We start from the raw sequence: 22,976 nt of genomic DNA, 5'->3' as shown, positions 1-22,976 counted from the left end.
TTAACAACTGAGCCACCCAGGCACCCCGAGATTAATAATAGATTTTTAAAGGAACTTTAGAAATGGATCTAATTTCTATGTGTGTGTGTGTGTGTAGATAAAGTAGGTGTTGAAACTAGGTTAGTTTCCATGTCTTCTGCACTCTCCTCCCACTTGACAAAAGAAAGAGATACCTTTTATAGATGCTGAATTTATTGAAGTACAGTGTCTAGGAGGGTAAAAATCTCTAGGTTGTTAAGTAAAGAGACAGTTTAAGTTACTGGTTTTGATGATTAATTTCACAGTGTTGTACAGACTATATTCTCTGATCACTATACAATTAGATTAGAAGTCTGGGAATAAGATAGTTATGAAAATCTCATAATTGTGAAGAACAGAAATAAATATTACATGATTAATTAGATCACCAGAAACCTGCCCAGGGATTACCTGTCCTTGGCTTGTACATAGTTCTTGTTTTGTTAAGAATAAAGTATGATTTTCATGCCCTGGGATATTTTTGGCTTATTTTAGGATGTTGTCAATTTAAATTTGTGAGTTATCACTTAATTTTTGATAGAAGAAACAATTTACTATGCAGCTACAATAACTTTAAACTTGTATATGCTTAATAATATATGTCCAAATATATATAAAGCAAAAATGAACAAAATTACAAGGGAGAATTTGTCAAAGACATACATAATCACTGTGGGAGATTTTCTTGTCGTTAATAAACACACCAGTTGACAGGGGAAAGAAAAGTTAAATAACCTAATTTGCAAGTGTTATTTTAAAAACACATATAAAACCCCATGAAAAATGGTTTTGTGATAGTATAAAGCTATAATTTCCAAGCTGTGCACTGAGGTACCACGGGGTTCCGTGATGAACCCAAAGGGATATTTGGGATATTCTAAATTTTTAAGAGAAACAATGTGACATTTAACATCTTTCAGATACCACAGAACTATTAGGTATTAAGGTAGTTCACAATTTAAAAAATAGATCTCACTGCATTCTTTTAATCACATATTTTGTTTAAGAGTGAAGTAAGATTCTTTTTCTTTCAGTTTATATGCCCCTAAAACCCCCGACTCCTCACAGCCCCACAACCCCCTGCCAATGACTGTTAAGTCATTTGGACCTGACTACTTGAATAGGAAAACTTAGGTATTTCCTTTGGCCTACAGTGTGGACTGAGAAGGTTCAGGAAATTCTGGTATAAAGCAAATATCAATTAATTTCACAGTGTTGTACAGACTGTATTCTCTGATCACTATACAATTAGATTAGAAGTCTGGGAATAAGATAGTTACAAAAATCTCATAATTGTGAAAAAAAGAAATAAAGCACTTCTGAATACCTTGAGCATCACAGAAATCTTAATGGCTATTAGCATTACCTAGAAATGAACAATAGGAAAAATATTACATGTCAGAAACTGTGGAATACAGTTAAAAATGTACTTCACAAGAGAAATTTATAGCAAGTAGAGATACAGAACAAAGAATAATAGGAATTTAAAAGGCATATTAATGTATCTGTAGCATAAGTTTTAAAATATTAGTACATCACTTAGTTTTTGCTGCATAATAAACCACTCCAAAACCAAGTAGCTTAAAACAATTGCCATTTTATTCAGCTAATAATTCTGTGGGTTGGCAGAGGGGTTCTTCTGGTCTGGGCCAGTTCAGCTGATCTCTGCTGGGCTTCCTCATTCATCTCTGGTCAGCTGGTGATCTGTGGATGATCTTTGGATGGTCTCACACAAGTTCCTGGCTTTTGGATGAGACCTTGGTTGTCTTCTACATAGCCTTGTCCTCCACCAGGCTAGCACAGTGTTGTTCACATGGTGGTTTTAGAATTTTAAGAGCAGCAAGAGAGGACATTCTCAGATGTGTAAGAACTTTTCAATTCCATTTGATTAATGTCCCATTACCAAGCAAGTCAAACAGCCACATCTAGAATTAGTGCAGGACCAAACTATCCAGAGGCACAGATAGGGGAAGGGGAATTATAGCCATTTTTGCAAACAATCTACCACAATTTGAATATAAACAGTTTTATGCCAGTAGATTTGAAAACTTAGCTGAAATGAACAATTTCCTAGTGAAAAAAAATAATTTACCCAGCTAACTCAAGAAGAAATGAAAAACCTGAATAGATCTAAAAATAAATTATATCAGTAACAAAACATTTAACCTCTTCCAACCCGGTAGAAAGAAAATGTAATCTTGCTGATAGAACTCCAGCAAACATTCAGAGAACAGATAATTTCAGCCTTATTAAATGATTTTAGAGAAGGTAAGGAGATAATACTACTCAACCCATTTTATGAGGCTAGCAAAACCGTAACATCGAGAATGAGACCAAGACAGCATGAGAAAAGGTGCTTCCAGTTTCACTTATGAACATAGGTAAAAAAAAAAAACAAACAAATGTTAGCAAATTAAGTACAGTAATGAATATCTTTTTAAAATTTGCAGTAAAGGTTTATCCCAGGTCTTATAAATGTGTGACTTTTACATTGCAAGGTTCTAAGTTTAACATTAAAAAATCAGTTAATTTACCACATTTACAGATAAAAGGGAAAAATTATATGTCCATATCAACAGATGCAAAAGAAGCACAATTTAATAAAATTAAGCACCTATTTGTGGCTAAAAAGGAAAAGAAAAAGATCTTAGCAAATTAGAAATAGAAATGAGCTTCCTTACCCAAAAAAAAGACCGCAAGCATCATATATTAGGATAAAATGCTATCCCTGTATTGGGCATCTGTGTATAGAGGAGGTTTTAGTTATATTTATGCTATGTATTGTTTTTATGCCTGAAATATCTGGGGGAGTTGGAGGAATGGAGAGAGTACAATTCCTAAAAGGCCTTTGGAAGCTTGATTATTCAGACTCAAAAATAGAACGGGATAAACCTTAGTGAAACATTTAAATAAATTCCAGGAAATGTTAAAATATAATAAATTTTAAGATTAACCATTTTACAAATCACAAAGTACAATGCATAGATTTTTTTCGGTTTTGAAACAATTTCAGACTTGCAGTTTGAAATTCAAATTTACATTAGTACAAAAAACACGGTGCACTCTTTACTCAGCACCCAGCTTCTTTGTTAGCTTTTTTCTGTATTTGCCTTATTCTCTCTCTCTCTCTGATTTACATACCCACACATACACACACTTTTTCTTGAAACAGTTAAGTTGCAGGCATAATGCCCCATTACCCTTAATTTGTCAGTTCATGTTTCATAAAAACATACTTTCCTATGTAAACCACAGTGCATTTGTCAAATTATCAGGCTAAATATCTACCATCTAATTCATAGACCTAACTCATTTTGCTAGTTGTTCCTAATAAAAAATGTCCTTTATAAATCCAACATCCGATCCAGGATTAGACCTTGCACTTGTCATGTTTCCTTAATCTCATTCAGTCTGACAGTTCTTCAGTCTTTATCTCTCATGACTACATTTTTGAAGAGGACAGACTAGTTTTATAGAATGGCAGATTTAGGTTTGTCTGACTTTCCTCAGGTTGTTGTTACCACAGAAGTGATAACTGTTTTCTCAGTGCATGAGACCAGAAGGCACACAATGTGGATTTGTTCTTTACTCATGATGATAACCTTTGTCAGTTGGTCAAGATGCTGTCTGCCAAGTTTTTCCACTATAAATTAATAAGGATTTTGTGGAGAGCCACTTGAGACTATAATATGTCAATGCATGGATTTTAATATTTGTGAGATGCATTAATTTAAAAATAATGTAGAATTGATTGAGTAGTTGCTAAAGAAGTATGCTATGATATAAGTGCAGGTTGGTAGGTAATCTAATGATTAGCATATATATATAGGCCTCAGTTTGTTTAAACATGTTTGCTTCTACATAGGACAAAAAATAGGTGTTAATGCAGATAAGCCAGTAAACTGCAGATACACATATATTTCCAGTTTTAACTTTCTACTCGATCTGAATTTTAACATCAATATTAATACCTCTTCAGTTAATTTCTGTTATCAAAAAATTCTGTAAATACTGTATTGAAGACTAGATAGTATACCCTCTGAAATTGTAAGTTGAGAAGGATTTTAGAAATCAGTCTTTTTTTTTTTTTAAGATTTTTATTTATTTGAGACAGAAAGAGCGAGCACAGGTGTGCGTGAGCATGGGGAGGGGCAAAGGGAGAGGGAGAAGCAGGCTTCCTGCCGAGCAGGGAGCCCAACATGGCACTTGATCCCAGGACCCTGACATCATGACCTGAGTTGAAGGCAGACACTTAACCACCTGAGCCACCCAGGCACCCTAGAAATCACTCAGTCTTTTATCTAATTTATTTTGCCTTAATTCCATAGATAAACTATAAACTTTTTTTTATTATGTTACGTTAGTCACCATACAGTACATCATTAGTGTTTTTTTTTTTTTTAAAGATTTTATTTATTTATTTGCGAGAGAGAATGAGAGACAGAGAGCGCGAGAGGGAGGAGGGTCAGAGGGAGAAGCAGACTCCCCGCCGAGCAGGGAGCCTGATGCGGGACTCGATCCCGGGACTCCAGGATCATGACCTGAGCCGAAGGCAGTCGCTTAACCGACTGAGCCACCCAGGCGCCCCATCATTAGTTTTTGATGTAGTGTTCCATGAGGCAAACTGTAAACTTAAAAGAAGATTGATTTACCCAGTGATAAATTATGTGAAATGGCACATGTTGCTGCTATTACAAACAATTGAAATCCCATAAAATGTAGAACCATATTTGCTTGTAGAGAATTTTTGTTTGTAAAAGCCAGATAGCAAGAGTTTATATCTGAGATGATGGCAAGTAGGTGGCATTTATGCTAATGAATTCCCATTCCCCACATTCCCAGCAAGCATACAAACCTTAACATTTGAGCATTGAACTCTTTCCCATCTAGCCGACTTCTTGCTTTAGTAAGTACATGAAAGCTAGCATACCATAAAAATGTAAATTTGCTAGATTTTTATAGTAATAACGCATCCCCAAATTTGAATCTTTATTAAAGATTGGGAGGCATGATATTGGTCAGAACTATTGCTGTTTAATATAGTGTGTGTGTGTGTGTGTGTGTGTGAAAGCTGTACTGTCACCAGTTAATTTTGTTACCAAATCTAGAACGTAGCCTGTTATTGGTTTGTAGTATGTACATTTAATTCATGTTCTCCTTATCCAGAACAAGAGAGATGAACACTTACTGAAAAAAAGAAATGTTCCCCAAGAAGAAAGTTTAGAAGATTCAGATGTTGATGCTGATTTTAAAGCAGTAAGTTACTTTGGTGTTATAAAGTGTTTTTAATAATTTTTATTATAAGCAGAGAACTTCATTTGTAATCTAAGACCAGTTTTACAATGATAATTAATGTATATTAACTCATAACTTTAGTAAATAGACTTAATAAATGTAATTTTATTTAAAAAACTCTTCCCTGAACTGTCTTTTTTTCCTTTTAAGCAAAATGTAACACTAGAAGCTATATTGCAGGTATGTTATTAATTTAATATAACTCTCATTTTGAAGTGTTTTGAAATTGATATTTTTAAAATTTCTTAAATTTACATTTGGTGTTACAGAATGCCACAAGTGATAACCCAGTGGTCCAGTTAAGTGCTGTTCAGGCTGCAAGGTAAATACTAATTTGTCCAGAGAGTTATTGTAGGTGTCTTAGCTGGTAGTCTAGAAGTAATACATTGTTTTTTCTGTTCATAGTTTGAAAATTATAGCAATTAATTTCTTTATATTTCTCTTTCTAGAAAGCTATTATCCAGTGACAGAAACCCACCAATTGATGACCTAATAAAATCTGGGATTTTACCAATTCTAGTCAAATGTCTAGAAAGGGATGATAAGTAAGTATGGATTTGAGTGTCTGTTCACTTTTTTCAGTTAACTGAAAATTTAGGATTATAATTTAATGGGTTCAGTTAGATTTTGCATTTATTATGTTTTTCATTTGCTATATATTTTTATGTAATTTTCTAATTCTGTGATCATATTCAGAAGACCTAAAGTACTTTTTTTTTTAATTTTTGAAGTATGTGTATATTTTCTAGGAGAATTTTAGCTTCTGTTTATTGTGTATTCCAACTTCAAATATTTATAGTCTTTATTTTATTTTTGTTTTTAGTAATATTTTAAAACAGCCCAAATAGTGTTTGAGTCACTCTTTGCTTATGAGTCTATATATAGATTAACCTCATGACTGAGTCAACATGAATGATTTCCAGAACTGAGTGGCTCTTACCCTGGGAATATTCCAGCTGATCCACTGATCTTCTTCAAAGTCTTTAATAGAACTCCAACCATGATTAATTGTCTAATAATATGCTTTTTATTTGTGGTAAATTAAAAATCAGGTTATTCTTTTCCAGAATAGAAAGGGAAAAACACTACTTTGTATCTTTTGAGATGTGGCCCCATTTCTGTTAATGTTTAGAGATATCCCAGAGTACTGTATCTTAAACCTCATCAATTTGAATTAACTGGGAAGAACGCAAGTTTGAACTCCAAAATATTTTATTTATTTAATTTTATTTTTTTTAATATTTTATTTATTTATTTATTTGACAGTATAAGCAGGGGGAGCGGCAGGCCAAGGGAGGGAAGGGAGCCTGACACAGGGCTCGATCCCAGGACCCTGGGATCATGACCCGAGCCAAAGACAGACGCTTAACTTGACTGAGCCACCCAGGCGCCCCATGAACTCCAAAATATTTTAAAACAAATGCTGATTGTGCTTTTGAGAGCCTTTAGACTAAAATTTGGTAAATTTTGCTAAATGTTGTCCAAGGAGTTTTCAGTTGACTAGGTAAAATAGTGAAATATAGATGTTGCCACAAAGGATTTTTATTATGTAAAAATACTTCCTTCTGCTTTCATTGTATGCTACGACCATCTCTCCAAAAATGCTTAACACTTATTTTATTCAATCATGTATATTTTCTGTAACAAGTAATTAAGTAAAAATAAATTTTATTTCAGCTGTTTAAAAAACAGTCTATTCTATCTCTACTTTAGGGACCCCCTTTTTCCCTTGATCTCCTTCTCTTTTTTTTTACTTTACATTCCAGCCTTTGGGCTCATTTGTGTGTGTGTGTGTGTGTCTGTCTGTCTGTCTGTGAAATACAGCATATATACAAAAATTATGCTAAAATATATACAGGCCTGTACAACTACTGCCCAAAGCAAAAACAAAATTGTCGGGATGCCTGGGTGGCTCAGTCGGTTAAGCGTCTGCCTTCGTATCAGGTCATGATCCCAGGGTCCTGAGATGGAGTCCTGCATCCTGCTCCTTGCTAGGCAAAGGAGCCTGCTTCTCCTTCTGCCTGCCGCTCCCCCTGCTTGTGCTCTCTCGCTCTCTCTCTGACAAATAAATAAATAAATCTTAAAAAAAAAAATTGTCAGTGGTTTGGATTTGACTTTATGGATTTTTCATGGGGAACTGTGTTATCATATAAAAGCCCATAGACTTTGGAGCCAAATAGATGTTGGTTTAAATCTAGAGTTTGCTATCGATCAAAACCCAAGTGACTTTTGAGCCTCAGATACCTCATCAATAAAAATTAGGTGGTTGTGAGGAGGGCGCCTGGGTGGCTCAGTTGGTTAAGCGACTGCCTTCGGCTCAAGTCATGATCCCGGAGTCCTGGGATCGAGTCCCGCATCGGGCTCCCAGCTCGGCGGGGAGCCTGCTTCTCCCTCTGACCCTATCCCCTCTCATGCTGTTTCTCTCTCTCTCTCTCTCTCAAATAAATAAATAAATAAAAATCTAAAAAAAAAAAAATTAGGTGGTTGTGAGGAATGGAAATAATACACACAAAACACTACAGTATCAAACTTAAAATAAATGCTCATTTATTATTACCCTCATTATTTTTCTACATCTTCTCTTTTTCTTTTTTTTTCCGAATGTTATCTTAGAACACTCCCTGCTTTGTAATTTTATTTTTTTATATCTCACTGTTTTCTCATTTTCTCATCTCTCCAATATTTTGCCAGGCTACCTATACTAGCTTAATATAATAACCCAATAACCCTTTCTTCTTCCAGCCAAGAACAACATAAACTCATCATCTTTGATTTTATTGTCCTCTTGCTTCTTCTCTGCCTCTAATATTCCCTGCTTTTGCCGAAATTCATCATGTAGTTCTTATCTGCTACTCCATTTTCTTATCTGGCCCATCTTTTTGACCTCACCGCTTTTTCTATTGCTGACATTTATTCTCCTTAAAATACTTTTCCTTCTTGGGTTTCTCTAACCTCGCTACTAGCAAACTTACTTTCTTTGATATTTATAGAGCTTTGTTCTAAGCCCCTGACCTTTGGCTCTCCTCAGTTTTTGCTCACTACCACCCCCTCCCACCTTGGTATTCTTTTTAAAGGAACTTATATTCTTTCAACCATCTATCCTAACTTGATGTACATAATTTCCTTTTAACAGGTCTCTCCATCAGCCTTAAACCTTCTTTATCCATTCTACATACCATGGACTCCAACATTATTTTCTTTACTCTCCTTTTCAGTAGCCCTCTATACTTAGTATGTCTATAGAATAAATTCCCAGTTCTGAAGCTCGGGATTTGAGTTCTACTCCCCTTCACCACCACCCCCCCACCATACACCCACACTTGATAACCACCCTTTCCAATTTCATCCCCTGTTACATTTCTGTATACTTTCTTAGCTTCCTCTCTCTTGATCTATTCCTTGTCATCTGTACACATCATGGTTATCCCACCCATGATACTTTTATTTGTATTTCCAGCTGTTAGTGCCTTTCTTTCTTTATCTGTCTTTGAAAATCTAGTTCAGTTTTCACTTTCTTTGTGAGCTCTTATCACAGTTCTAAATTGTAATGATCTCATCTTTTCAGTAAAATTATACAAACTTGTAATATCTCCAGTATGTGAAGCAGATGATGCAGTGGATCAGATGGGGTCTCAGTTTTAAGACCAGTCTAGAGGCTGTAGCAGTAGTCAAGTGAAATGGTGAGGGCCTCAACTAGTACAGTGATTTTAAGAGTGATACTGTAAATATAAGAAACATTTAGGGGGTAAAATTAACATGACTTTTTGATTAGATGTTTATGGGAGAGGAAGGAGTCAAGGAAAATAATGACTGGCTAAATGTTGCGACTACCAGTGGACAGAAACAAGTAGGTTTACATTGACTGACTTTGGAAGCCAGTGAGACAGTCAGGTGGAGATATCCATCAGGCAATTGGATATAACAAGGTGAAATTCAAGGACAGGGTAAAGGATAACCATATAGGTCTGTGGGTCATAAATTTAACTGGAAGTTATATGTCTCAAGACTTTTTATTGTGTTTTACAGTCCTTCATTACAGTTTGAAGCTGCTTGGGCGTTAACTAATATAGCATCAGGAACTTCTGCACAGACTCAAGCTGTTGTACAGTCTAGTAAGTAAATTAACATCCTTACTTGCTGGGAATTTTTAAAAAATAAAGGCAAGGAAGTGGAGTTTTATTGTAAAGACTGAATTTTATCTTAAAACATTTTAAACTAGTGAATTTTATGAGTTACTTTTGATGGTTGATCTCTTTCCCATAGCTATCATTAATCTATCACTAAATATGTGGTTACTAAAAAGTGAACAAAGTTTTATCTTTTGGGGTAGAGACTATCTCCTAACAACAGGTTTTAAATTTTCAGTTTGTAGTACCTCTGATGTGCTGATTAACTTATGCCTTTTAACTTGTAACATACATTTTTAAAATTTTGCCCACCTCAGGATGGGCTAACTATGATTAGTGTGTTGATCCAAACTGACAAAAAAAGCTCTTTGAAAAAATTAGAGGTCACCAAGTACTCTTAATGTGTGAGATGCTTAACTGGCTCTAGGTGGCACTGGAGGTGATTTTTAGTATATGATATAGCAATAAATTACACTAAATCAGTTAGTGAGAATACCACTCCCTTTCAGATATTTCAAAGGAGAAAGTTCCCAGTTAGATATTAATTGTAACAAAAAGGTAGCAGGTTTTAGACTAGGGCTTTTAATAGAGACTAGTAGGTACAATTTAATAACAATGTTTTATTTGAATTTTTAATTTTTTGGTTACTTTCTATTTGTGATACTGCTAAGTGATACTGGTCTTCTGTTTTATAGAAGTGATAAAATTAGTTAAATTACAAATGTGAGGTCAGTTGAAACCCTCATACATTGCTGGTGGGAATGTAAAATGGTGTGGCCTCTTTGGAAAAACAGTTTATCAAAAGGCTAATCATAGAATTACCATATGACTCAGCAGTGCCACTATTAGGTGGACCCAACAGATAGGAAAACATGTCCACACAAAGACTTGTATGAATACTCATAATAGCCCAGACATGGAAGTAATCCCAGTATCCATTAACTGATATAAGTAGGTGAACAAAATGTATTATATAATGGAATACTATTCAGCAATAAAAAGAATGAAACAGGGCGCCTGGGTGGCTCAGTTGGTTAGGCGACTGCCTTCAGCTCAGGTCATGATCCTGGAGTCCTGGGATCGAGTCCCACATCGGGCTCTCTGCTCGGCAGGGAGCCTGCTTCTCCCTCTGACCCTCCCCCCTCTCATGTGCTCTCTCTCTCTCATTCTCTCTGTCTCAAATAAATAAATAAAATCTTTAAAAAAAAAAAAAAAAAGAATGAAACATTGATATGTGCCATGTATGGATGAACCTCAAAAACACTATATGCTAATTGAAAGAAGCCAAACCAGAAAAAAATCCCACATATTACACGATTTCATCTATATAAAATGTCCAAAATATGAAAATCTGTAGAAACAGAAAGCAAATTAAATGGTTGCCTAAAGCTGGAGGAGTGGGCAGTGGGACTGCTTTGGGTATGGCATTCTTTTGGGGGTGATGAACATGTAAAATTAAATTGTAGCGATAACTATTAAAACTCTGTATAAATACTAAAAACCACTGAATTGTATACTTAAACAGATATATTGTATGTAAATTATATCTCAATAAAGCTGTTAAAAGTGTGAGTTGATTTTAATTTAAGTGTTAAGTAAATAATATGGGTAGTGCAGAGATACAACAAAAAATCCTGGAAGTAGTACACAATTGACTGAAATTTAAGAAAAAGTGATCTAGCTTATGTTTAGTTTCCTACCTGGAATGACTATATACCAGTGTTTTAGAACTTACATTAATGTGTAAATTATGTAAGAGTAAAGATTATAATGATAAATTATTTAATATATAAGGTAAGCCAGGTACGGGAATGATCAGTTCTTTAGGTAAAATCCCATATCAGCAATTAGGATCATATTGACTAAAGTATTCTAAGTTTATGTGTTTGGGGGATCTCTCTTTTTTTTAAAATGCATTATAGGAAAAATTTCATGCTACTGTTTTCTTTTAGTTAATGATATGTAATAGCAACTTTTAAATCTTGTCAGTAGGTGTGTTACTTGAATATTACTAGGGGAAAGTGCTAAAATTAACTTTTTTAGGGTAAAGGTATTTGCCACATTTATTCATTCAGTGAACTGTAATTGGGTAACCATAGTGTGCCACGCTCTGTATATTTTATCAACTTATTTAGTCTGAAATCTATAAACTCTTCAACATTTTGCAGTATCAATGTTTGTTATTATTATAGATGCCGTACCTCTTTTTTTGAGACTTCTCCATTCACCACATCAGAATGTTTGTGAACAAGCAGTATGGGCTTTGGGAAACATTATAGGTAAGTTGGATTTAGGTTTAAAAAGACTCCAATTAAGAATCTTAATTAACTTTTCTCCTGCATTGGCATAGCCATTACATCCTATGTTTCCTCTAATTTTAATGTGGGTTGACTATCTTCTTGCCTCATAAATACTAACTTAAGATGGTACCTCTTGAAACAGATACGCAATTTGTTATCAGGATTGATAGGTTAAATTTGTGTTCTCCAAATCAAAATCTGGAGAAACAGCAACAGTTGATGCCCTTGACTAATGGTGAGGAAACATAGAACATCAGTGTCCCAACATGAGCCATTGCATACATTTCAGACTTTCTCATCCTGAATGTAATTTTTTTTTAAATACAATTTTCATTTCTGTAGGTGATGGTCCTCAATGTAGAGATTATGTCATATCACTGGGAGTTGTCAAACCTCTTCTGTCCTTCATCAATCCCTCCATTCCCATCACCTTCCTTCGGAACGTCACATGGGTCATTGTCAATCTCTGCAGGAATAAGGACCCCCCACCGCCTATGGAGACAGTTCAGGAGGTAAATGAAGAATTGCAAAGCCCAGATGGTATATTTTCCCTATGTTTATGCTTTCGATTTTCATTCAGGGAATGAAATAATGCACATACTTATTTCATTGCAAGTATGAGATTTTTAAATAACATATCATATTTAATTTTTGACTCCTGTGAAATGAAAGTTGAGTATCTTATGGCACCTGACAAAATGTTAGTCCACCCTAGTTCTTATTTTTTAATGACTATTTTCATAAAAAAAACAACTTTCAAAAAGAAAAATACAAAAGGAGAAAACCAAATCTCAGAGGTTTTATTACTACATTGCATTGTTGGTTTATTACTAAAAAAATAAGGGATTGCTACAGATAAAACTAGTGTACTTACATGCAAATGTTCTTGAATGAATTTACATTAAGTCCAATTGAAATTTCTCTAGATTTCTAACAAAATCAGTGTTCTTAAATGTGTGACATACTTTGTGTTAAATCTAATTAAAATAAAAACTTCTCTATTTACATTTAAGTTATAAATGGATCTGAGTATTTTAAGTTTTTAAAACTTTTATGCAACCTTTAGTCACTTGACAATGTCAAAAAATGTTAACTATGAAACTTTATAATTGACATCTTTCACCAGCTTCTGGGTTTTGCTGTTATGGAAAGGGTAATACTTAGTGTGATCCCCCCACCCCCAATTCCTCCGTCCCAAATTAAAAAAAAAAAAAAAAAAGATAGTAAGGCCTGAATTCAGCAAACTGTATATTTTGTACTGGTTGTCATTTTCTTGAGTAAATCTGAAGTCAGAAAATTTAATTTGAAGTAACTGAAATCTTATCTTACTCTTTAAGCAGGTAAGTGAGATGACATTTTTAAGAATAGCTTTTTTTTAGGGGCACCTGGCTGTCTCAGTCGATAGAGCATGTGACTCTTGATCTTGGGGTTGTAGGTTTGAGCCCCACATTGAGTATATAGATTACTTAAAAATAAAATCTTACCAAAAAAGAAAAAAAAAACAGCTTTTTTTAAGCTAGCTATACTGTATAGTTACATCTTCATTCTTTCCACTTGACATTCTATATTAAAAAGAAAGTTACTGAAAACAACTGTTTTTCCTTTAAGGTGCATTAATCTCTGCCAGATTTATTTGGATATTTTAATTGGACATCTGAACTATTCAGATTGAATTGATTTTCATTTTCCTAATAGAGATTCATACAAATTTAACGTCTTTTCTTGCTCTGCAAGTAGTATTTACTGCTTTTTGTATCACACTCATTTTTACAAAGACATATTCATCAACTCTAGTGTTATTTATTGTTTATCTTCTTTCCTCAGATTTTGCCAGCATTATGTGTCCTTATATATCATACGGACATAAATGTAAGTAAAGTAGAATCTTAGATTTGGGATTTTGCTCTTGATGGGACTGAAAGGGTTATTTATTTTTTAGACTTTCGTAAGTGTCAGCATATATTTTATTAACTTGTGAAGCTTCCAGAATGTATATCTTTTTCAGAAATAGGATTAAGGTTTTATTAACTTTATATCTTAAATCATCCAGATAGCAAAAATACTGACTTCAAAAAAAAAAAAAAATACTGACTTCAGAGAAATTTCACATATGTAGTTATTTATCTGTGTCATTCATATTATTTTAAGTATCAGTATTTATAAAGAGGTAAAAACCTGATAAAGCACCTTCATATTTCTTTAAACTTCATTAGCCGGTTAAGCATCCCAACTCTTGATTTCGGCTAAGGTAATGATCTCAGGGTCATGGGATTGAGCCCTGAATTGGGCTCTGCATTAGGCTCCATGCTTGGCACTGAGTCTGCTTGTCCCTCTCTCTACCCCCTCTTGTTCTGTCTCTCTCTCTCAAGTAAATAAATAAAATCTTTTAAAAAAATAAATCTTATTTGATTCTTATAATAGGATAGATATTATGCCACCATTCTATAGAATAAGAAACTGGGCCTCAGGGAAAGATTAAGTGATTTATCCAAGGTTGCAGAGCTTGTAAGAATCAAGTTGATGTTGGCGCGCCTGGGTGGCTCCGTCGTTAAGGCGTCTGCCTTCGGCTCAGGTCATGATCCCAGGGTCCTGGGATCGAGCCCCGCATCGGGCTTCCTGCTTGGCGGGAAGCCTGCTTCTCCCTCTCCCACTCCCCCTGCTTGTGTTCCTCTCTCGCTGTGTCTCTCTCTGTCAAATAAATAAAATCTTAAAAAAAAAAAAAATCAAAGTTGATGTTCAAAACAGAGATATCTTCTAAAAAAACAAAAACAAAAAAAACCCTGAGATCTTCCGATGGCAGATCTTGTGTGCTTTCAGTGAAACCACACTGCCTCCCAGGACAACCTTTGAAGGTATAGTATTGAAGAATATCAAGTATAGTTTTAAATGCAAAGGCATTTTCAGATGATTTGGTCATTACGTGAGATTTAGTTAAGAATTTACTATACAGGGCGCCTGGGTGGCTCAGTTGGTTAAGCGACTGCCTTCAGCTCAGGTCATGATCCTGGAGTCCCGGGATCGAGTCCCGCATTGGGCTCCCTGCTCAGCAGGGAGTCTGCTTCTCCCTCTGACCCTCCTCCCCTCTCATGTGCTCTCTTTCTCAAATAAATACATAAAATCTTTAAAAAAAAAAAAAAAAAGAATTTACTATATATATTTTGGCAGATTTTTTTATTAGATAATCTGAAAACCCCCTTAATGTAGCAAAGCAAAATGCTACTCTTCCATGGAGTAAAATAATGAATAAATTTCAGTGAATCTAAAATTGATTCTAGTGTTCATCTAGCATTGATTTGGCTTCTCTTGTTCCAGCTAAGATCTCTTTCTGATTTGCTGTATGTTTGTGTTTTTTATAATCCTGTCTTTGTTTACATACATATATAATACAAATGTATGTATGTTTGCCAGAATTATGTGTGTGATTTATCACTGGGATGAAGAAAATACATCTTTGCTAATATTGAACCACATTTCTCTAGTTCATTTTAGAACTTTAAACCCTGGGAAGGGATCTTTTTGCAACCAAAGTAACTTGTCATTTGTGACATATTAGCCTGAAATGTCATAAAAATTAAGTGAAACTTGTTTAGCCATATACTATCTTATCTTCAAAATGAATATAAAAGTGACAGTAAAAGTAAAAAAAATGATAACTATCTTAACAGCAAGAAAGTAAAATTATATTAAAAAATGTATTTGTTGCTAAATTTAATTCTAAGCATTCCAACAGATAAGATTAAAGGGAAGATAAACAAAATATCTGATATTGCCATCAAGACAAAACCCAGGACATTATGGAATTGATTACAGCCAAATGAAATCTTCCACCATCTGTTGATGATGTTTATTTGAATTTCAACTTTGTATTTGCATTAAAATGGCAAAGTACTGAGTTATAGGTATATCTGTCAAGTTTAACAAATACTCATGGATTAACCACTTAAGCCAGAATTGTGCTGTGAATTGTAGGCTCAAAGATAAAGAAGACAGAGAGACCCTGCCTTCTAAGACCTTTACATTAGTAGCAGGTAAAAAGAGTTGAAAGGAATGAACTTTTGTTGATGACTTGCTACGCTGAACCTATTTCTGTAATTTTCTTTTACCTTACTACACCCTTATGTGATAAGTTTTATTTTCCTATTTTATAGATAAGGAGTCTAAAATTCAGTAAAGTAAAATAACCTAACTAAAGGCCTATATGATAAATAAGAGCTATAGCTGAGACTTGAAGCTATGTCCAAGGCCTATGCTTTTTTTATACAATGATCACATAAATACAGAACATGGCGTGAAAACAAAACAAAACAAAAGTAAAATAGAGGAATGACCAAGATGCTAATTATGAGAGCGCATGTTCTCTCTGGCAGCCAGAAAGCTTCACTGAGAAAGTAACATTTAAAACAAGTATCATGTGGAGAAAGATGGTGGTAGAAGTGACAACAGAGGTAACAAAGATGATTATTTTAATAGCTAACATTTATTAAGGGTTGAAAATGTGCCAGGCATTATTTTAAGCACTTTTCATATGTTAACTCATTTATTCCTTATGAAAATAAGATTGGTACCACCATTATCTCCCTCTTACAAATGTAGTAAAAGAGGCAGATAATTAAGTAATCTGTCTAATGTCATACAACTGGGACAAGTAGTACTTTGTCAAGTTGAAAAGTCATTTCAGGTATATGAGGAAAGATATTAAAGACTCAGGAGCATACTTGGAGGGTTTGGAGAACATAGGTAGTTAATAACCCAACACATTTGCTGGGGAGTTAAGTTGCAGGGTTTTGAATCCTGTGTTAAGCAGTGTTGGTTTTATCTTGTGATCAGTGCAGAGTCACTGAAGATTTTTAAATAGAGGAGTGATGTGCTCATATCTGTTATGGTCTGATAACTTAGAAGAGGTATGCAGGGTTTGGAATGGGGAAGGTATGAATGTAAGTAGGCTTATTTTGCTATCATAATTGGTTTAAAGAAGTTGATGAAGGTCTGAATTAGAAACAGTAATGGTTAAGAGAGGAAAAGCTTAGATATTAAGAGATAAAATAGTAGAACTTCAAGAGGAAAGGATCAAATTGAAGGAAAAGTAAAAATTACTTTGGTTTCTAATTGAGCAGTCCACATGGATAATAATGCCATAACAATCAGAAGGAGTAAAGCAAAAGGATGAGACTGGTAGAGAAAGATGATGAGTCTATTGTAGGGCAGACATATCGATTCTGACTTACTTGTTGTTCCTCCATAGCAATATTCTAAGAAGGAAAACACAATACAGACTTATTTATCAGTATTTAAGGGATTCATGAAAATATGGGAAAGGGGCTAAAAGTTGAATTCTAAGAAATGCTCTGCATTTGAGCAGTGACATCAAGGGAGGAAGAGGCAGCAAAGCAGTTGTTAAAACTTGAGAGATGGAAGAATAAGTTATAAAAACAAAAAATAGGGAAAAATACAGCAGAAATTCAGCAGTTTCTGAATCATACAGCATCTTATATACCACCTTAAGAGCCGTATATACTTTTTATGTAGCTGATATTGAACCAAAGAATAATGGTCTAATTTGTATTCTGGGTCGATGATTCATACCATTAAGTGGAGTGTAGTTTTTAGGGGAAGGTGGAGTTGGAAAGACAAATTGGTGGTGCTTTTGTAGTATGGATGAGAGAAAATTAGCACCAGTACTAGAGCTTAGATATCAGGAAGACAAGAGAAGACTCTAGAAATGTTTCAGTGATAAATTTGCTGGGTTTAATATCGGTGGCAAGAGAAGAGGAAGTCATACACATCTTTCTAATTTGGGTTTTAAGGTGTAGGACACAACGGAAAACAAGAATAGCAGCAGGCAGAGGAATGAAAACAGCCGGAGCGACTTAATTTATGAGACAGTGACTAGTGAGAATGTTGGAGAAGGTGGGTTGGGTTGTGGAGATAATTAGTTGGTTTATGGATTGCAATATGCCTATGTGACATTGGAAGAAAAACTAAATAATAACCCTTAGGACTAGAGAAAAAATCTGGACTGATTGAGGTCAGTCTGTGTTTACTGCTTTCTAGTTATTGTGCTTCTTAAAGTTAATTTACACTTGCAGTAGTTCTGTAGCATTTGATTTTCCTGCCCTTTTCAAAGTTGTACATCCATGGCTTAACATGCCCAGACAATTTTGAGTGTTACCTAACATTTGATATCTAGCTTATTGTATTGCTGGTGCAAATGAAATTAATCAGTTGTAGCAGATTGGTTATGTGTGGAGACTTGATTGTTAGTGACACTTGATGATAAGCGTGTCAGGGGTCCCTGAGACCACCCTCAGGTTCATTGAACTGCTAGAAAGAAAGAAAAGCTGTTACACTCATGCTTATAGTTTATTACAGCAAAAGGATACAGATTCATTTAGGAAAAACTTAGTTTTTTCCTTTCTATGTAGGGAAAATCCCAGTCCTTCCCAGCTACGTGTTTATCTTCTGTATGTCTCCTTTACTACTCACACAGCCTACTTCACTTCTGACACTTCTGGTTGCCAGATGTATAGGGTTTTCCCCACAACAAAAGGCAAGTCTCTGTGATACCAACTGGGTATCCTATAATTTAATTTGATGTGATACAGTCTACCTGTCTGATCCCACAGGTTAAGCATTCATTTCTCTCAGGTCCCCCACCCCAGCAGTCTCACACTTCAGACACCAGTTGTCACCTGTGCTTCTGACTAACTGCCTGTAGATCGGGAGTTCCAACAGCCCTGTCCTTGAGTTCAGTTAGGTTAATTTGTTAAAGTGGCTCACAGAACTCAGGGTAACACTTATATTTACCAGTTTATTAAAGGAGATGATAAAGGATATAGATGAAGAGATACAAAGAACAAAATCCAGGAGGGCCCTAAGGGCAGGAGCTCTATCCAGGAAGCTCACTGAACCAATTTGTACTATTGGGATTTTTACGCAGGTTTCCTCCTGTAGGCATGATCAGTTGTTAACTCCATTTCCAGCCCCTCTCCCCTCTCTGGATAGGGTTGAAAACTCCAAACTTCTAATCAGGGCTTGGTCTTTCTGGCAACCAGCATCCATCCAGGAGCCCACCCAGACTCACTTCAATAGAACAAAAGATGCTCCTAGGTCTCTTATCACTTAGGAATTTATAAGAGTTTAGGAGTCCTGTGTCGGGGCAGGGTCAAAGACAGATACTAGAACAAGAGATGTTCTTAGTGTTCTTATTGCTTAAGAAATTACAGGAGTTTTAGGAGCTCTGTGCCAGGACAGAGTGCCAGGGACAGACACCTATATATATAAATATTTATACTATTTACATGTATAAATATGTATATATTATTTCACAATATTAAAATCAACAAAGGCAAAAGGCAAAGGGGGTAGAGTTTAGGAGAAACCAGGTGCAAGCTTCCAGTTCTCCTCTCCCAGTAGAGTTGTAATACAGGACAATGCTTTATTTTCCCAGCAGCCATGAGTGACACATATGAACGTATGAAATATTACTAACCAGGAACCTCCTGAACTTTGGTGTGCAGGGTATTTATTGGGGGTTAGTCATATAGGCTTGGACAGCCCCCATGACTGCCCTTAGCTTCTCAGTCTCCATCCCCTTCTGGAGGTCAGACTGATACAGTGTGGCCCACAACTTCAAGCAAACTAAAAGAGATATTCACATAAAATCACATTGTTGCATAAGCTATTTGCCCAAGATCTCAGGTATACAATGTAATCAGGCAGGATAATCCAAGAGCTCAGAGGTTATCTCAAAGGAGCTAATCAAGAGCCGGTCCTTTTCTTTGGAATGTGTAGGATGCAAGTACCCCTAGTCTTCTCAGTTACCCATTACTGCATATAAGGATTAAATATAAGTACACAGTTGTAACCCGAATCAGCTCTAGTTGTCTCTGAAGCATGTGTGAAGTTGACATTCCTTAGACATTCCATTGATACCTAATCTTCTAGGAAATGCTGTATATGTTAATAGCAGTTTTCTGTAACAGTGCCTAACAGGACATTATTGGTTAGCACATTTATTGGAGGTGACATAAATCAGTGAAGGTGTTTGAGCTGAGCATATTCTTACTGGAAGACTTTGAGTTGCTGGAGATTTTCCTTTGGTTCATATACCAGTTTTCAGAATTATTATCTCAAAATATTAACCATATAGAGTTGTCAGTCTTTTGCGTGTGTGCATATATGCCTTCTATTGTGTGTCTCGAGATCAGCTTTCTAGCAGTCTTCAAGTATCTGAAATATTAGCTCAAGTAAAAACTTTTAAAGCTTTCTAGCAGAGAAAAAACAGACATGAGTAGTGAAAAATAATTAAAGTAGCCCAGGATTACTGAAGACTTTGTCAGCACAGTATTAATCAGATGATTAACTGGAAGAAGAGTATACTCATTGACGATTAGTGGCTGTAAAAGCCAGATAGTTTAGTAGTTTAGCGTGGAAATCATGAAAAAGGGAAAACCAAGAAAAAAGAATAGTAGAGGGGGAAGGTGTAAAATAACAGAAGCAGCTTACATGGGAAAAGGCAACAAAAGGTAAGCATCAGAGAGAGAGTGGTGTTAGCCTGATAATGGAGATGAGAAAAGCAGACTTTGATGAAAACAGAAGAAGCTAGAGTGGCCTGATAACCACATGCTATGAATTTCAAAGTTTTTAGAACTTTTTTAATATGAAATTTTCAGGGGCACCTTGGTGGCTCGGTCGGTTAAGTGTCCAACTCTTGATTTTGGCTCAGGTAATGATCTCAGGGTCCTGAGATCAAGTTTTGCGTCGGGCTCTGCACTGGGTGTGGAGCCTGCTTAAGATTCTCACCCCCTCTCCCTCTGCCCTTCCTCTTGATCCTGCACATTGGTGCGCGCTCGTGTGCTCGCTCGCTCTCAAAAAATGAAATAAAAAACATTTTTAAATAAAATGAAATTTTCAGTGAGGACCCAATTATATTACTAAACAAAATTAAAGAGAGACTAGAGGTGTCTGCAGTTTGAGGAGGTCTAGGACTTAGCTGTAGCTTACCTTACCCTACCGGTTTTTCAGATATTGTTGTGGAGATCCCACTGAAAATTATTAACTGACCTCAGCTAAACCTTAACTATTTCATTTTTCCAGGCCTCTGAATATTAGAAAAAAGTGGTCTTCTGCTAGTAGTAGGTGCCACATGATGGAGAAAAGGTTACATTTTATTTAGCAGCCTCCTAAAGTACAGGCCCAGGCAACCAGTATTGTTTTGTGAACATGATTTATTCAAACACACTATTACGGATAGGTATTTAGGCTATTTCCTGAATTTTGCAAATATAAATAACGTAGCGGTAAATAATCCTGTGTATTTTCATATTATTGGAGATACACTTAAGGGTAAATCCCTAGAAACAGGATTGCTAGGTCAAAGAGCGAATGCATTATAATTTTGTTATATACTGCCCAAATTCCTTGTCTTAGAGGCTATGCCATTTTGTAGTCCCAGCAGCACCATAAAGTGACTTTCTCCATAGCCTTACAAATAGAATGTGGTGTCACATTTTTAATTTTTGCCAGTCTGATAAGTAAGAAACTGTGTATCAAGTTTTAATTTGCATTTCTTTTTTTTTTTTTAATGAGTGACATTGGACATGATTTCATATATTTAAGGGCCATTTTCAAATCTTTGCAAATAGCCTGTTTTTCGATTGGATTTTTGTCCTTTTTCCTTAGCTTTTAAGAGTTCTTTATATATTAAGGATATTAGCTCTTTATTTGTGATACATATTTCAGGTATTTTCCTAATTTGTCTTTTGTCATCAATATATTTTGCCATGCAGACTTTTGCTTTTTATGTAAACAAATTTATCAGTCTCTTGTTGAATCTAAATTTGTTTCCTAAGTTAATAGGTTTTTTATTATGTTAAGCAAATATCCATAAAATCCTATTTTGAGTGTTGACATCAAGAATGGGTGTTGAGGGGCACCTGGGTGGCTCAGTCAGTTAAGTGTCCAACTCTTGATTTCTACTCAGGTCATGATCTCAGGGTTGTGAGACTGAGGTCTGCGTCAGGCTCCCCACTGGGTATGGAGCCTGCTTAAGATTCTCTCTCTCCCTCTCCCCCTGCCTCCCCCCTTTAAAAAAAAAGAATGGGTGTTGAATTTTTCAGTGTCTGTGGAGATAACCATGATTTTTCTCCTTAAATCTGCTAATGTGACATATTAATGATATTTCTAAAATTGAACCATCTTTGCATTTCTTTTTTTTTAAGATTGATTGATTGATTGATTTAATTATTTATGAGAGAGGGAGGGAGGGAGAATGTGAGCAGTGGGGAGGGACAGAGGGAGAGAGAAAATCCCAAGCAGGCTCCCCGTTGAGCACAGAGCCCCATACAGGGCTTGATCTCATGACTGCAAGATCATGACCTGAGCCAAAACCAAGAGTCAGACGCTCAACCAACTGAGCCACCCAGGTGCCCCCCCAGTCTTTGCATTTCTTAAATAATTCCGCTTGATCATCATACATTGTTTTCTTAGGGTGGTATGGGATCCTGTTCACTAATGTTTTATTTTGAATTTTTACACCAGTATTCACGTAAGTGATACTGGTTTGCAGTTTTACTTTTATGCTATCTTTATGAGGCACTAATAGTATGTTTTTATTGCTTTTTTAATGTTTAGGTATCAACATTATGCTTCCTTTATTTTTTTATGCTCTAAAATAATTTATATAACATTGGGTCCGTCTGATCTTTGAAGAATGATAGTGTTGCCCTTGAAACTTCGGGTGTTGGTACTACATGGGGTTAGTTCCTTGATGATTTTCTTTATCTTTGCTATGGAAATTATCTTGGTTAAACTGTCTATCTCTTCTGAGGTCAGTTTTTGTAAACTGTTGTCCTAGGAAATTATTCATTTCATCTATAGATTTTCAACTTTACTTCCATGTACTATTTACTATTCTTTTATTTTTAGCCCTTTTGAATTACTTAATTTTAGATGTGTCTCTTGTACACAGCATAGAACTGGGTTCTGTTTTGGGAGCCAATTTAAGAATCTTTTTCTTGTTTATAGGTGAGTTAATCCTGGTCATATTGTTTGATATGTTTAGCTTCAACTCTGTCACGTTATTTTGTATAATATTTTGTGTGTGTTTTATTTTCTATTTAGTGTGCTCTTTTTTCCTTAAAAGGTTTGTTTTTGTTCTAATGTTACCTTTATACTTACACCTTTTATAATGCCCTTTTCTTCTATCTGATTTTAATAATATTTTTTGACTCCTAAT

The 22,976-nt window shown here is 35.3% G+C and overlaps 1 protein-coding gene across 2 annotated transcripts in view; it reads left to right on the top strand.

Annotated features, from left to right (window-relative positions):
* KPNA3 (karyopherin subunit alpha 3) overlaps positions 1-22,976 on the top strand; it is a 110,624-nt gene that overhangs the window by 74,123 nt on the left and 13,525 nt on the right. For both annotated transcript variants that reach the window (XM_044913559.1, XM_021689436.2), the window contains 8 exons: positions 5,185-5,274; positions 5,464-5,493; positions 5,583-5,635; positions 5,763-5,858; positions 9,340-9,425; positions 11,633-11,719; positions 12,083-12,252; positions 13,565-13,609. In XM_044913559.1, the coding sequence (XP_044769494.1) occupies positions 5,185-5,274; positions 5,464-5,493; positions 5,583-5,635; positions 5,763-5,858; positions 9,340-9,425; positions 11,633-11,719; positions 12,083-12,252; positions 13,565-13,609 (657 nt within the window). The remainder of the gene's footprint in view (positions 1-5,184; positions 5,275-5,463; positions 5,494-5,582; positions 5,636-5,762; positions 5,859-9,339; positions 9,426-11,632; positions 11,720-12,082; positions 12,253-13,564; positions 13,610-22,976) is intronic.

The sequence above is a fragment of the Neomonachus schauinslandi genome, chromosome 3 (assembly GCF_002201575.2).
Source record: "Neomonachus schauinslandi chromosome 3, ASM220157v2, whole genome shotgun sequence".
NCBI classification, from domain to species: Eukaryota; Metazoa; Chordata; class Mammalia; order Carnivora; family Phocidae; genus Neomonachus; species Neomonachus schauinslandi.
Note: the sequence above shows the minus strand (reverse complement) of the source record. Positions and strands in the feature narration are given on the sequence as shown.